At 34.2% G+C, this 13,158-nt stretch overlaps 1 protein-coding gene across 3 annotated transcripts; it reads right to left on the bottom strand.

Moving 5' to 3' along the window:
• Positions 1–2,331: 2,331 nt before the first annotated feature.
• dcakd (dephospho-CoA kinase domain containing) lies at positions 2,332–9,101 on the bottom strand. Of its 3 annotated transcripts, none has more exons than XR_012399206.1 (6): positions 8,858–9,101; positions 8,375–8,487; positions 6,889–7,092; positions 6,715–6,802; positions 4,942–5,308; positions 2,332–3,937 (listed from the first exon to the last, which is right to left on the bottom strand). XR_012399206.1 is itself a non-coding variant. In NM_001320180.1 (5 exons), the coding sequence occupies exons 2-5, from the start codon at positions 8,484–8,486 to the stop codon at positions 5,023–5,025; spliced, it is 690 nt and encodes a 229-aa protein (NP_001307109.1). In that variant the 5' UTR covers position 8,487; positions 8,858–9,099; the 3' UTR covers positions 4,868–5,022. The 3 variants fall into 3 exon arrangements, 1 of the variants encoding a protein (NP_001307109.1); XR_012399205.1 differs by having other exon boundaries at positions 2,332–3,996; positions 4,772–5,308; NM_001320180.1 differs by lacking the exon at positions 2,332–3,937 and having other exon boundaries at positions 4,868–5,308; positions 8,858–9,099.
• Between the last annotated feature and the right edge of the window lie 4,057 nt (positions 9,102–13,158).

The raw sequence follows: 13,158 nt of genomic DNA on the forward strand, positions 1-13,158 counted from the left end.
ATGCGCACACACACACACACACACACACAGCCACAAATCCACACCCACACAAACACATGCAAAATAAATGGTGTATCACACACCGACACAAAAACACACACCACAACACACAAACAAACTAATAGAAGCACAAACACACAAACAAGTACACAACGCACAAACAAATAAAACACACACAAAACAAACATAAATACAATACACACACCACAACACACAAACAAATACACAACGCACAAACAAATAAAACACAAACACACACACACAAAACAAGCATATACCATACACACACCACAACACACAAACAAGTACACAACACACAAATAAAAAGCACACACACAAAACAAATACAATACACACACTACAACACACAAATACATGTACACACACTTACAGTATCCCACAAAACACCCAGCCACACACACATACACACACCTACACATACAAATACACAATGTGTCACACACTGACACAAAACAAACACAATTTCAGTACACACATCACAACACACAAATACATGTACACACACTTATCGTTCAAAACACCCACCCACCCACACACACCTGCACAATACACATACAAATACACAATGTATCGCACACTGACACAAAACAAACAGACACACACCACAACACACACTAACATCTGTATCCATTCCATAAAGACAGAAGCACAGTCTTGAAACCTTGACCATCTCTCTCTCTCTTTCTCTCTCACACACACACACACATACACACACAGAGGTCTTACTGTGCAGGGCCGCTAGCCAGCGTCACTCTGTGTTAGCATAAGAACAGCTTATTAAAGACAGAGAACATCACCGTGGGTCAGGCCTGAAGAGCAGAGACAACTCAAAACTGTCAGATCTGTCTGATGTACATCTATATTACTCATCTTTACACACACTCAGCTGCACCAACACAACCTGTAGCTCAACACACTGCACAACAAAGCTGCATTCGTTAACTTTACTAAACTACATCAACAAATTAACTATATTTCTATGCTAATCATGCTCCATTTATTCATCTTAGCACAGTGCTTCTCAACCCTGTTCCTGGAGGCACACCAACAGTACATATTTTGCATGTCTCCCTTATCTGACCCATTAACTTCAGGTTTTGGAGTCTCTTCTAATGTTCTGATGAGTTGATTCAGGCGTGTACTGTTGGTGTGCCTTCAGGAACAGGGTTAGGAAATACAGTAGGTCAAAGGGCAATACACTCACCGGCCACTATATTAGGTACACCTTACTAGTACAGGGTTGGACCCCTTTTGCCTTCAGAACTGCCTTAATGCTCTATTGGATTGAGATCTGGTGACTGTTGAGGCCATTTGAGTACAGTGAACTCATTGTCATGATCAAGCGATTTTTCTGAGATGATTTGTGCTTTATGACATGGTGCGTTATCCTGCTGGAAGTAGCCATAAGAAGGTGGGTACGCTGTGGTCATAAAGGGATGGACATGGTCAGCAACAATACTCAGGTAGGCTGTGGCGTTGACACAATGCTCAGTTGGTACTAATGGACCCAAAGTGTGCCAAGAAAATCTCCCCCACACAATTACACCACCATCAGCAGCCTGAACCATTAATACAAGGCAGGATGGATCCATGCTTTCATGTTGTTAATGCCAAATTCTGACCCGACCATCCGAATGTGGCAGCAGAAATGGAGACTCATCAGAGCAGGCAATGTTTCTCCAATCTTCTATTGTCCTATTTTGGTGAGCCTGTGTGAATTGTAGCCTCAGTTTCCGGTTTTTAGCTGACAGGAGTGGCACCCGAGGTGTTTTTCTGCTGCTGTAGCCCATCTGCCTCAAGGTTGGACGTGTTGTGTGTTCAGAGATGCTCTTCTGAAGACCTCGGTTGTAACGAGTGATTATGAGTTAATGTTGCCTGTCTATCAGCTGGAACCAGTCTGGCCATTCTCCTCTGACCTCTGGCATCAACATGGCATTTGCGCCCACAGAACTGCCGCACACTGGACATGTTCTCTTTTTCAGACCATTCTCTGTAAACCCTAGAGATGGTTGTATGTGAAAATCCCAGTAGATCAGCAGTTTCTGAAATACTCAGTCCAGCCCGTCTGGAAAAAACAAACTGGCCACGTTTAAAGTCACTTAAATCACCTTTCTTCCCCATTCTGATGCTCGGTTTGAACTGCAGCAGATCGTCTTGACCATGTCTACATGCCTAAATGCATTGAGTTGCTGCCATGTGATTGGCTGATTAGAAATTTGTGTAAATGAGCAGTTGAACTTATGAACGTAATAAAGTAGCCGGAGAGTGTATAAAAAACACTGCAAAAGTAAAAGGCACAAAACTTACGTGTCAAAGTGCTGTGATCGTTCATTTAATTCCGTTGTAAATCAAAATATTTGAGTTTATCAAAGAACGGCAGAGGAGTTTGATACATTCGGTCCGTGTAATGTATTAATGCAACATCAACAATAAAACATTTGAGTTGAAAAAATATCGCACTCTAGTCTTTACTTACATATTTACTTCTGTTTTATACAATGTGATACATTTCAGATGAACATCACAGTGGCTGTGTTAATTATGCACAACAGTGCTCATATCACAGTAATTAAAGGGGAAGAATAGAATAGTCCCACATGAAAAAATACTAGTGTTTTTGAATCATTTTATAATAGTGTTATATGTTACAGTATTTAAAAGTAATGCTAAAGCTCATTGTCGTATTGACTATAGTGAAATGTTCAACTTTAATAAAAACTGTAGTGCACTATAGTTTTACTACAGTAAACTGGTGTATTGTAGATAGTGTCCATCCGTCCATCCGTCCGTCCGTCCGTCCGTCTGTCTGTCTGTCTGTCTGTCTATCTATCTATCTATCTATCTATCTATCTATCTATCTATCTATCTATCTATCTAGCCTTAAAAGATAGATAGATAGATAGATAGATAGGTAGATAGATAGATAGATAGATAGATAGATAGATAGATAGATAGATAGATAGATAGATAGATAGATAGATAGATAGATAGATAGATAGATAGATAGATAGATAGATAGATACATAGATAGATACATAGATAGATACATAGATAGATAGATACCAACTAACTAACTAACTAACTAACTAGCCCAGATAGATAAAGTATATATTAACATAGTAGAGTATAGGGTGGTTTGTTTACCTTTATGTAGTTGTAATGTGTACAGTATTACCACAACAGATTAACTGAGTAATTTACTATAGTATGGTTCAAAAACACTAGAATATTTACTATTAATTACCATAATATGTTTTAATGTGCATTTTCACAGCTGTCATTCAGGCTGATGGTGTGAGGTAAAAATATCCATAACAAGGTGTTAAATTAAATATTGAATAATGTGAGGTGATGATTCTGACAATAAAGTAAAAAAAAAAAAATTAAACTGTATTTTAAATTACAATCTTCATAGTTAAAACAATAATTCTGTCATCATTTACTGTCCTGTGGAAGAAATATTGTTAATTTACTATAAGATTATATTAGCATTAGTTATAAAGGGATAATTATACCCTTTTTTCAAGATGGTGTCCCCAGAATGTTCAAAATAACACATGTTTTATTACATTATAAATGGTAGCTGCTCTGTAAATGCTTTTGTTTTTTGGCAGAAACAAAAACAAGCTGTTAGTGTGTCTTTAAACGCAAGTGAGCTGCTGTCCCCGCCCCCTCTTTCAGAAAAGGGAGGAGCCTTTACAGTTTGTGCCTTTATCGTTGAAGTCAAAATTAAGCGTGAATTTTATCTTATTTTTCAATTATTTTCCAAATGAGGTTTAACAGAGCAAGATATTTTTCACAGTATGTCTGATAATATTTTTTCTTCTGGAGAAAGTCTTATTTGTTTTATTTCAGCAAGAATAAAAGCAGTTTTAAATTTTTTAAACACCATTTAAAGGTCAATATTATTAGCCCCCTTGAGCAATATATATTTTTAGATTGTCTACAGAACAAACCATCGTTAGACAATAGCCCCTTTCACCCATACAGACCTTTCCGGAAAATTACCGGCAATTTTCCGGAAAGGTTGTATGTGTGAACAGGTCCTTTTTGAAAATACCGGTAAATTCGTTCTGGCTATTTTCCGGAAAGAGAAGTTGTAACATTACCGGCAATTTCCTGGAATGCTGCGCTGTGTGAACGCAGAAGGAAGATTTCCGGAATAAGCTCGTGCACGTCTAGAACGTGCTGACGTAAGACTTCTGCTTTAGCCAATCACAACAGTCAGACGCATTTACGTCCGCGCGGTTTGTGAGAATAAAAGCCTTTGAATATTTTTCCAGACACATTTAGCTGCTAGAAGTTAGTCAGATAACGTTTATATGTTCTTCTTAATGCCAACTGTGCAAATAATCATCGATAAGATGCTTATGATAAGCCGTTGTTTGTTTACCTTCAAGCTTTGCGTGTGCCCATGAAACAGCCTGTGAGCGTCAGCACACGCACATATTATGAACATCTCGACATGCGAATATGATCCAGTGAAAGTTGTTTACAATATTGATCATCAAAAGAGTTTGTAATTTAGTCAAATGTTTACAAATACAAGCGCAGCCGTTTAAAGCTCATTTGTGGTGAATGATGTCAGAATTTACCGGTATTTTGGAATGGATGTGTGAATGCTCTTTTCCGGAAAATTTCCGTAACGTCCTCGCCTGTGTGAACAGCGCTTTTTTGAATATACCGGTAAAGTCGTTCCGGAAATTTTCCGGATATTTACCGGTATCACTGTGTGAAAGGGGCTAATGACTTGCCTAATTAACCTAATTAAGTCTTTAAATATCACTTTAAGCTTTAAAATTAAATAAATCAGTTATTAGAAATGAGTTATTAAAACTATTATGTTTAGAAATGTGTTGAGAAAATCTTTCTGATAAACAGAAATTGGGGAAAAATATACAGGGGGCTAATAATTAGCACTTATTGTGTGTATTGTCTCTTCTTGTTGAGTCGCTAAATGCGTCCTCTATTGCTAAATGACTAAATGTTAATGTTTGTGGGCTATGAAGTGATTATTTTGACTGTATAGATGAACAGTCCGCCGAGCCCAGTGAGCGCAGCCACCGCGACGGCTCTGATGATCAGGAACTGCATGCAGTCGTCCAGTTTGGAGTGCAGCCGCAGCACTTGTCTGTGTGTGTCCTCGCGCGAGCCCGAATTCTCGATCACGTGATTGGCCAGACCGCGCTTCTCCTTCAGCGGCATCTGAGCGGAGATCCTCTGCTCGGCCTCAGTCTGACTCAAAGCGTCCCGCTGCATGAGTCTGGACAGCTGCGTCGCTGGATCACTGAACACACGGAGTACACGCTTATTGTTACTGATAGGGTGATATACACATTACACACATATTTATTAGATGGAAGACTATAATATTAAAAATACAGATGTAAATTAGAAATATTGTCTTGGTAACGAAGTAAAAAAGAAGATTAAAGATTAATTTGAGGCAATAATAAAGTAAAGCAGAAACTTTCCAAATAAATTGCATTTAAATAAAAAAATTATAATTAAACAGTTTTAAAAAGATAATTAAAATGCAAACAATTAATAAACATATTTTTTTCTGAATTGAGAAATAAAAAAATATTGATGAAAAACTAAATATATCCATTAAAAAAGATTAATAAGGTACATGACAATTAAAATGACCAACTAAAAATCACCACACTGTTTTGCTAATTTAATTTAATTGAAATATACACAATTTTCTTTAATAATTAGGAAGATTTCATGTTTTTTAAATTAATAAAAACTTTAATAAAACATTACTGTATTACTGCTTGTTACTGATAAATTAAATATTTGAGTCAAAATGCAATGACATGGCATTATAGATGAAAGACAAAATAAAAGACAAGTAAATTCAAAATATCACCTTTGTAACAAACTAAAAACAATCTGAAAGACTAAAACAACTAAGACTGAAACGGAAGATAAATTAAAGTCAAATGGAAACATTATTAATAACTAACATTTAAATAAAAAAAAAATTAAAATTAAGACTTAAATTGAACTAACATTTTTAAAAACATTACTAAACTATTTCTAGATTGAGAAAAAAAATAAATAAAATAAATTATACATTTAAAACAATTGTAGAGAAATATATATATTAAAAAAAAGGGTACATGTCAATTAAAAGTATCCATTAAAAATCTAACAGTATAACTGAGTTTAGTTGAAATACACACAAAATCTTTTTTAAAAATACTTTTCTTTCAAATAAATTTTAATAGTAGATTGAAAAACTAAATTAAAATTACGTTTTAAAAACAGAAACAGAGAAATTTTGTCCTGGTAACTAACTAAAAATACTTAACCTGATAAAACTCAACACAGGAATATAGCAGAACAGAAAAAACAACCTACATGAATTAAATGAAAATTAAACTGAAACAAATAATTACAATTAAATTAAAATAGTTAAATAATGTTTTGGTAAGTCCAGGTGAAATACACACAAAATCCTTTACAAATGAGAAAAATGTTTTATAAAAAAAAGAGAAGTGCTAAAATTGCAAGAGAAAAAAAATTCAGTTTTCACATTTTTAGTACCTTTATTTTTAGTATTCTTAGTTTTTGTATTAATTTTGAAACTACAGGCAAACTAAAAACAGTTCATACTAATTATTAGTAGGTAATATATTGCTATAATTAATGTTAATATAACACAAATAAAATGTGTGCCATTACCAGTACACGACCACAGTGTGCGTCAGGAATCGAGTGAGCCGTCGAGTTTCAAACAGCAGCGGAACATCCAGAATCACATACCTGTAGCCTAAACACACACACACACACACACACACACACAGCTTCATAAGATTCCTGCATAACACCAATGGACTTTATTTAATGCATGTGTACCTTTAATGAAGTACAGCAGGATTTGCTTCAACATTTCTTTATGTATTTCCGGGTGTGTGATGGAGTTGAGAAGCCTGCGTTTCTCAGGGCTGGAGAAAATGATCTGGCCCAGTTTCTTTCTGTCAATCTCACCATTTTCTGATAAAACCTCCCGCCCAAAGTGGCGCACGATCAGTCTGTACGCTGCGGTTTGAGGCTCCACCACTGAAACACACACATATTTACATAAAGATTATATACTGATGGAAACAAGCATGCATTTAAGGGATTATCTGTAAACCCTAGTGATGGTTGCGCGTGAATATCCCAGTAGATCAGCAGTTTCTGAAATACTCAGACCAGCCCGTCTGGCACCAACAAGCATGTCACGTCCAAAGTCACTTAAATCCCCTTTCTTCCCCATTCTGATGCTCTGTTGGAACTACAGCAGATCGACTTGACCATGTCTACATGCCTAAATGCATTGAGTTGCTGCCATGTGATTGACTGATTAAATCTGCGCTAACGAGCAGTAGGACAGGTGTACCTAATAAAGTGGCCTGTGAGTGTATATGATGCTATAAAGCAACTCTGAGCCCCAGTGCATCCTTTCTTTTTTTTGCTACAAATTAAAAACTTTTACATTGAAAGAATTTTTGAGTGAAAATAGTTTTTTGATAAATTTTGTTAAATGTAATTAATTTATATAAATATTTATATAAAATGTGAATTGTTTATATAATACATTGAAATACTTTAAAATTCATTCATTTTTTTTTCGGCTTAGTCCCTTTATTATTCTGTTTTCATCACAGCAGAATGAACTGCCAACTTTCAAATTTTAAATGAATATTATTTATAATATATTAGACTTAGACTTAGAAAACTTTATTGATCCCGCAGGAAATTGCTAATGTAATGACACACAAAACACAGAAACACAGAACCACAAGACAAAATAATAAATTAAGTAAGTGAAATAAGTCACATAAATCCAACCAATCTATAAAAGGAAACAGCCATAATACATAAGTATACAAACTATTATATAAGATGTTACACTTAAAAGAATCAGTGGTAACTAATACTATTAAGTCATATATCAAGTAATGAAAATAATATTAACCAAAACTAATAATATTACACATAAAACAATTACACATAAAATAATTCAAGTAGTAAAGTGATTCAGCACTCATTTAATATTTATATATTGTTATTTATATATTAATATAAATTTATTACTATTATATAATATCTTTAAACAATTAATACTGCCTTTAAATTGCCAAGCACTTACATTTAGTGATAAACACATATCAATTAGCTTCAATAGATTGTGTTTTGAGTTTGTGAACCTTATTAGTAAAATGAATTGATATAATCATGTTTTCTTTAACTTGCCATCTCAAACTTTGTCTGCATCAACAGTGTTTATTTCAGCCTTGTGTTTAAATTCATTATATTCCTGATAATGATATCTCATAATCTTTAAAGAAATAAACACCTTTTCGGGCAACCACATCTGCATCGATGACAGGACAGCCCAGCTCTTTGAGTTGAGAAGACACTGTGCTCTTCCCTGAGGCAATTCCTCCGGTCAGTCCCACCAGAAACATCCTGAAACAATCACACTTCAGCATGCTATTCATAATTCAGTATGGCTGATAAATATTGGTCAATGGCGCCTTCTAGCGGCCATCACAGCAATTTCAAGTACATTTGTCTTCATTAATATAAAAATATATACAAACGTATAAGGTAACAACTTAAATTCTGACATAAATATGATAATAACGATAATAATAACTAATATTATAATAGTTATCTTGTTTATAGTTTGGCTATTGAGTAGTGAAACTTAAGCTAAATCATCTATTAAATTTTACTTGCGTCAGAATCAATAATACCACAGTAACAACGTGTTAACCGTGTTAATAATCACCTCTGACATTTTAACTGATCAAAACTACAGAGAAAGTAAACTTACCCAACAGCAATGATCTACTTCATGTGATGTAAACAGAGATTATAAAGGCGTTTCTGCATAGATATACACGGAAATAAAGACAAACTCCTTTACTTCCACAAATTTGTCTGTTAATGGAAGTTATGTACAGGGTTTGACAGCTCTTGAAGAATGCTAGATAAATGTAATAGTATTATATGTGTACATAACATTGATCAGTGCGCTGACTGTAATGTTTCTCTTCCTCCTCCTGATGAATGAATGCAGCGCCTCCAACCGGACTGGAGCGATAAGGTAATTTTATTTATTTATCTTCTTGTCGCTGTTTGGATGTTTGTTAGAGTTGTATCAATATGTTTTGATATATTTTTACATTATATTTCCAATGCTCTTTCAAGCATAGTTAATTTTATTATATATAATAACAAAGTAGCTAGCCTATCTGGCTAATATTTCAGTAAAGCTCATGAAACTGATTATTACACAGTAATGCTAAAATTACGAGTTAAACGTCAACATTTTAATTTTCTGCCTGAAACAACAAACTTGTCTTTAGTATTTATGACTGTGTGTTAGCAAAAAAACGATCGATTTCAGAGCTCTTTAGTCAATAGATGACGGATAAAACCATTTTGTTTTATTTGTTTCTAGTATCGATCACTCAGGAATAGTGTCCTACCTTTTTAATATATATATATATATATATATATATATATATATATATATATATATATATATATATATATATATATATATATATATATATATATATATATATATATATACACACACACACACACACACACACACACACACACACACACACACACACACACATACACACACACACACACACACACACATATAGGCTATATGTGTAACTATATATATATATATATATATATATATATATATATATATATATATATATATATATATATATATATATATATATATATATATAGTTACATCTCTACCAGTATTAACATTTTCATTAATATGTGTATAAAGTGTGGTGAAGGCCTTTTAACAAGATTATGGGGATTTTGTAGCTACTTTATAAAGCTAGATGAAGATAATTGTAAACCCAGCAGTGTATTTGAACCATAGTAAAGTACTTCAATTAAACGGTTGTGGTGATTTTGCTATGTAACAAAATAACTATATTAACAAACAATTAGCCAGTCTACTGTAGTTATAACTATTTGCTATTATACAACTAACGTATTATACCACAAACTAGGCTATACATTATACATTACACCACAGTTAAACTAAAATACAGCCTTCATTAATAAATAAATAAACATTATTGAGCATGCCTGGGGCAGATGAAGGAGAAGGCATTGAAGATAAATCTGCTTTCTTTGCCATTCCAGATGGCTTTAATAAGTGATTACCACACTGTTCCAGTTACTATGACCATTTATGTGAAGCTGCTTTGACACAATCTACATTGTAAAAGCGCTATACAAATAAAGCTGAATTGAATTGAATTGAATTGATTTGAGTCATTGCAGAGATGTATGGATGCAGTCCTCCAAGCTCATGGGTGTCATACACATTATTCATTATTTTTCCTCTGCAGCATGACCTATACTGAACATTATTTCTGTTAAGTGACGAGACTTTTGTCTAAGCAAAGTCAGACCTTACTGTCCTAAATAAATCATTAAAATCAAGGATGCTCTTAATTGCTCATGATCATATTTTATTTTGCAAATTAGAGTAATCTAGAGGTGTTTGCCTTTTATATAAGCCACTTCTGATACCAAACTAGAAGTCAAGTTGTTGTTGCTAAAATTTGGATAGACGACAAGACTTTTGTCAGGTACCATCATTTCATGCGGGATGTTAAGCACACTAGCAACATATCACAACTTATTTGCACTAGCAGTTTGCTACAAAGCTCAAGAAACAGGCTTGTACGTGCTAGGAATGTACAGTAAATGACCTTTAAAACCTTAAGAGTTCAAAGCTTTAAATCTACTTAAAATGTGAAACTTGTGAAGCTTTTTCAAACCTGCTGGTCAGGTCAGAAGTTCAAAGTTCGTCACGACAAACCTTATCTGGATATCTTTATCTAGTTTTGTTTTGTTTTTCCTCATGACAGTTTAGAAATCAAACACCACCAAAGTTGATTACAGACTTAAATGTTAACTAATCCTTATATAATAATTTATGAACAATCTATCTAAAATATGATTACTATTATAAGCATGTGGAAGGCTAATATATTTATAATTGTAGCGGCTACGTGGAGTAACAGCTGAGAGGCTAAAACAGAGGCATGTTTTGTGACGCAAACATCAAATGTAAACAAGGCAAGAAGTCGTTCCAATGTCTTCACTCGTTTATTTTCCAATATAAAACATACCTTGATATTTAGACAGTGTAGAATTTGACTTGGGCTTAAGTTTGAGCTTAAGTTTGAGCTTAAGTTTGTGCTTAAGTTTGTGCTTAAGCTTGTTTTTTTTGGTCAATTCAAGTTGTGAATGAACAGGTGCCGTGACCCCGGTGACCCTCCACCACAATCACATGACACAGGTTAACCATTTCATGTCTTCTACAATAATGATGTACTAATATCAAATGTTATTGCTTAGGGCCATCGTGTCAACTCAATATTTAGCGCTGTTGCCTCAAAGCAAGAAGGTTGCTAGTTCGATTCCCAGCTGGCATTTCTGTGTGGAGTTTGCATGTTCTCCCCGTGTTGGTGTGGGTTTCCTCTGGGTGCTCCAGTTTCCTCCACAAGTCCAAAGACATACGGTACAGGTGAATTAAATAAACTAAATTGACCTTAGTGTATGAGTGTGAACAAGTGTGTGTGGATGTTTCCCAGGACTGGTTTGTAGCTGGAAGGGCATCTGTTGTGTAAAACATGCTAGATAATGATAAGGGGTGGCGACTTCTGATGAATAAAAGGACTTTATTAAAAATAGAGGGATGAATAAAATGATTATTATAATTGGGCAGGTGAAAGGCTAATCTTTTTCTAGTAATGTACTAATCTCAAATGTCATATCGATTAAATCACTCTAGTATATGGTTTATAGTAGTCCGTGGCTTTTATTATTATTATCATTTTTGACCCTGGACCACAAAACAGCCTGATGTTTCATGTGTATATTTTAATAATGTTAATTTACTGGTGGTGGTGCAGTGGGTAGTGCTGTTGCCTCACAGCAAGAAGGTTGCTGGTTCAAGCCTCAGCTGGGTCAGTTGGTGTTTCTGTGTGGAGTTTGCATGGGTTTCCTTTGGGTGCTCCGGTTTCCCCCACAGTCCAAAGACATGCAGTACAGGTGAATTGGTTAGGCTAAATTGTCCGTAGTGTTTGAGTGTGAATGAGTGTGTATGGATGTTTTCCAAAGATGGGTTGCAGCTGGAAGGGTATCCGCTGCGTAAAACATGTGCTGGATAAGTTGGCGATTCATTCCGCTGTGGTGTCCCCAGATAAATATAGCTGAAAAGAAAATGAATGAATGAGTAATTGACTGATTATTACTATTTAATGTATTAATATTTTCACAATAGCCTACAAACACTGTACATAAGGGTCAAAATAGTAGATATTTGATTTTTGCTTAATGCTAAAAATCATTAGAATACAAGTAAAGATCATGTTCAATGAATATATTTTGTACATTTACTACTGTAAGCGTATCAAAACTCAATATTTATTTGTAATATGCATTGCTAAACACTTTGTATTTCTCGATATTACATTTTTTGTTTGACTAGTCAGATTTCAGATGTCCAAATTGTTGTATCTCAGCCAGATATTGTTTCATCCTAATGTATATATAATGCATATATGATGAGTTCAGATGCAAAAACCTCTAAGTGCCATCTAGAATTTTCTGCAACAATGAGCATTTTTATTTGCCTCTTATGTTTATGTTCAGTTATTTCATGTTAAAATAGATGGAAATTACTTATTCTTTGCCATAAAAGTTAAATTACTGAATCAAGACATTGAAGCCTGAGAAAAATGAAAGTTTTAATAGAAAATTTCAGATGCCACTTAGAGGTTTTTGCATAACCTTTCAGACAAATCCCTTATGGCTGGTTTTGTAGTCAAACACACACAAACTCCTCACAAATACTAAACTTGTATTGTTGGGGGTCACACTTTACAATAAGTTTCATTAGTTATTGTTAATTAATGCATTTATTAACATGAACAAACAATGAACAATACATTTACTATTAGTTCATGTTAACTAACGGTGCATTAACTAATGTTAACAAGCACGGGCTTGGATGTTAATAATGCATTAGTAAATGTTCAGTTATGATTAATAAATGCTGTACATGTGTTG

Source organism: Danio rerio, chromosome 24 (assembly GCF_049306965.1).
Source record: "Danio rerio strain Tuebingen ecotype United States chromosome 24, GRCz12tu, whole genome shotgun sequence".
Taxonomy (NCBI): domain Eukaryota; kingdom Metazoa; phylum Chordata; class Actinopteri; order Cypriniformes; family Danionidae; genus Danio; species Danio rerio.

Bases quoted from the DNA above. Each gene is read 5' to 3' on its own strand.
- dcakd (NM_001320180.1), bottom strand. From the start codon at position 8,486: ATGTTTCTGGTGGGACTGACCGGAGGAATTGCCTCAGGGAAGAGCACA. The intron at 6,803-6,888 runs GTACACATGCAT...GTGTGTGTTTAG, and splicing joins CCTGCTGTACTTCATTAAAG to GCTACAGGTATGTGATTCTG. The intron at 5,309-6,714 runs GTAATGGCACAC...CCGTGTGTTCAG, and splicing joins CACACTGTGGTCGTGTACTG to TGATCCAGCGACGCAGCTGT.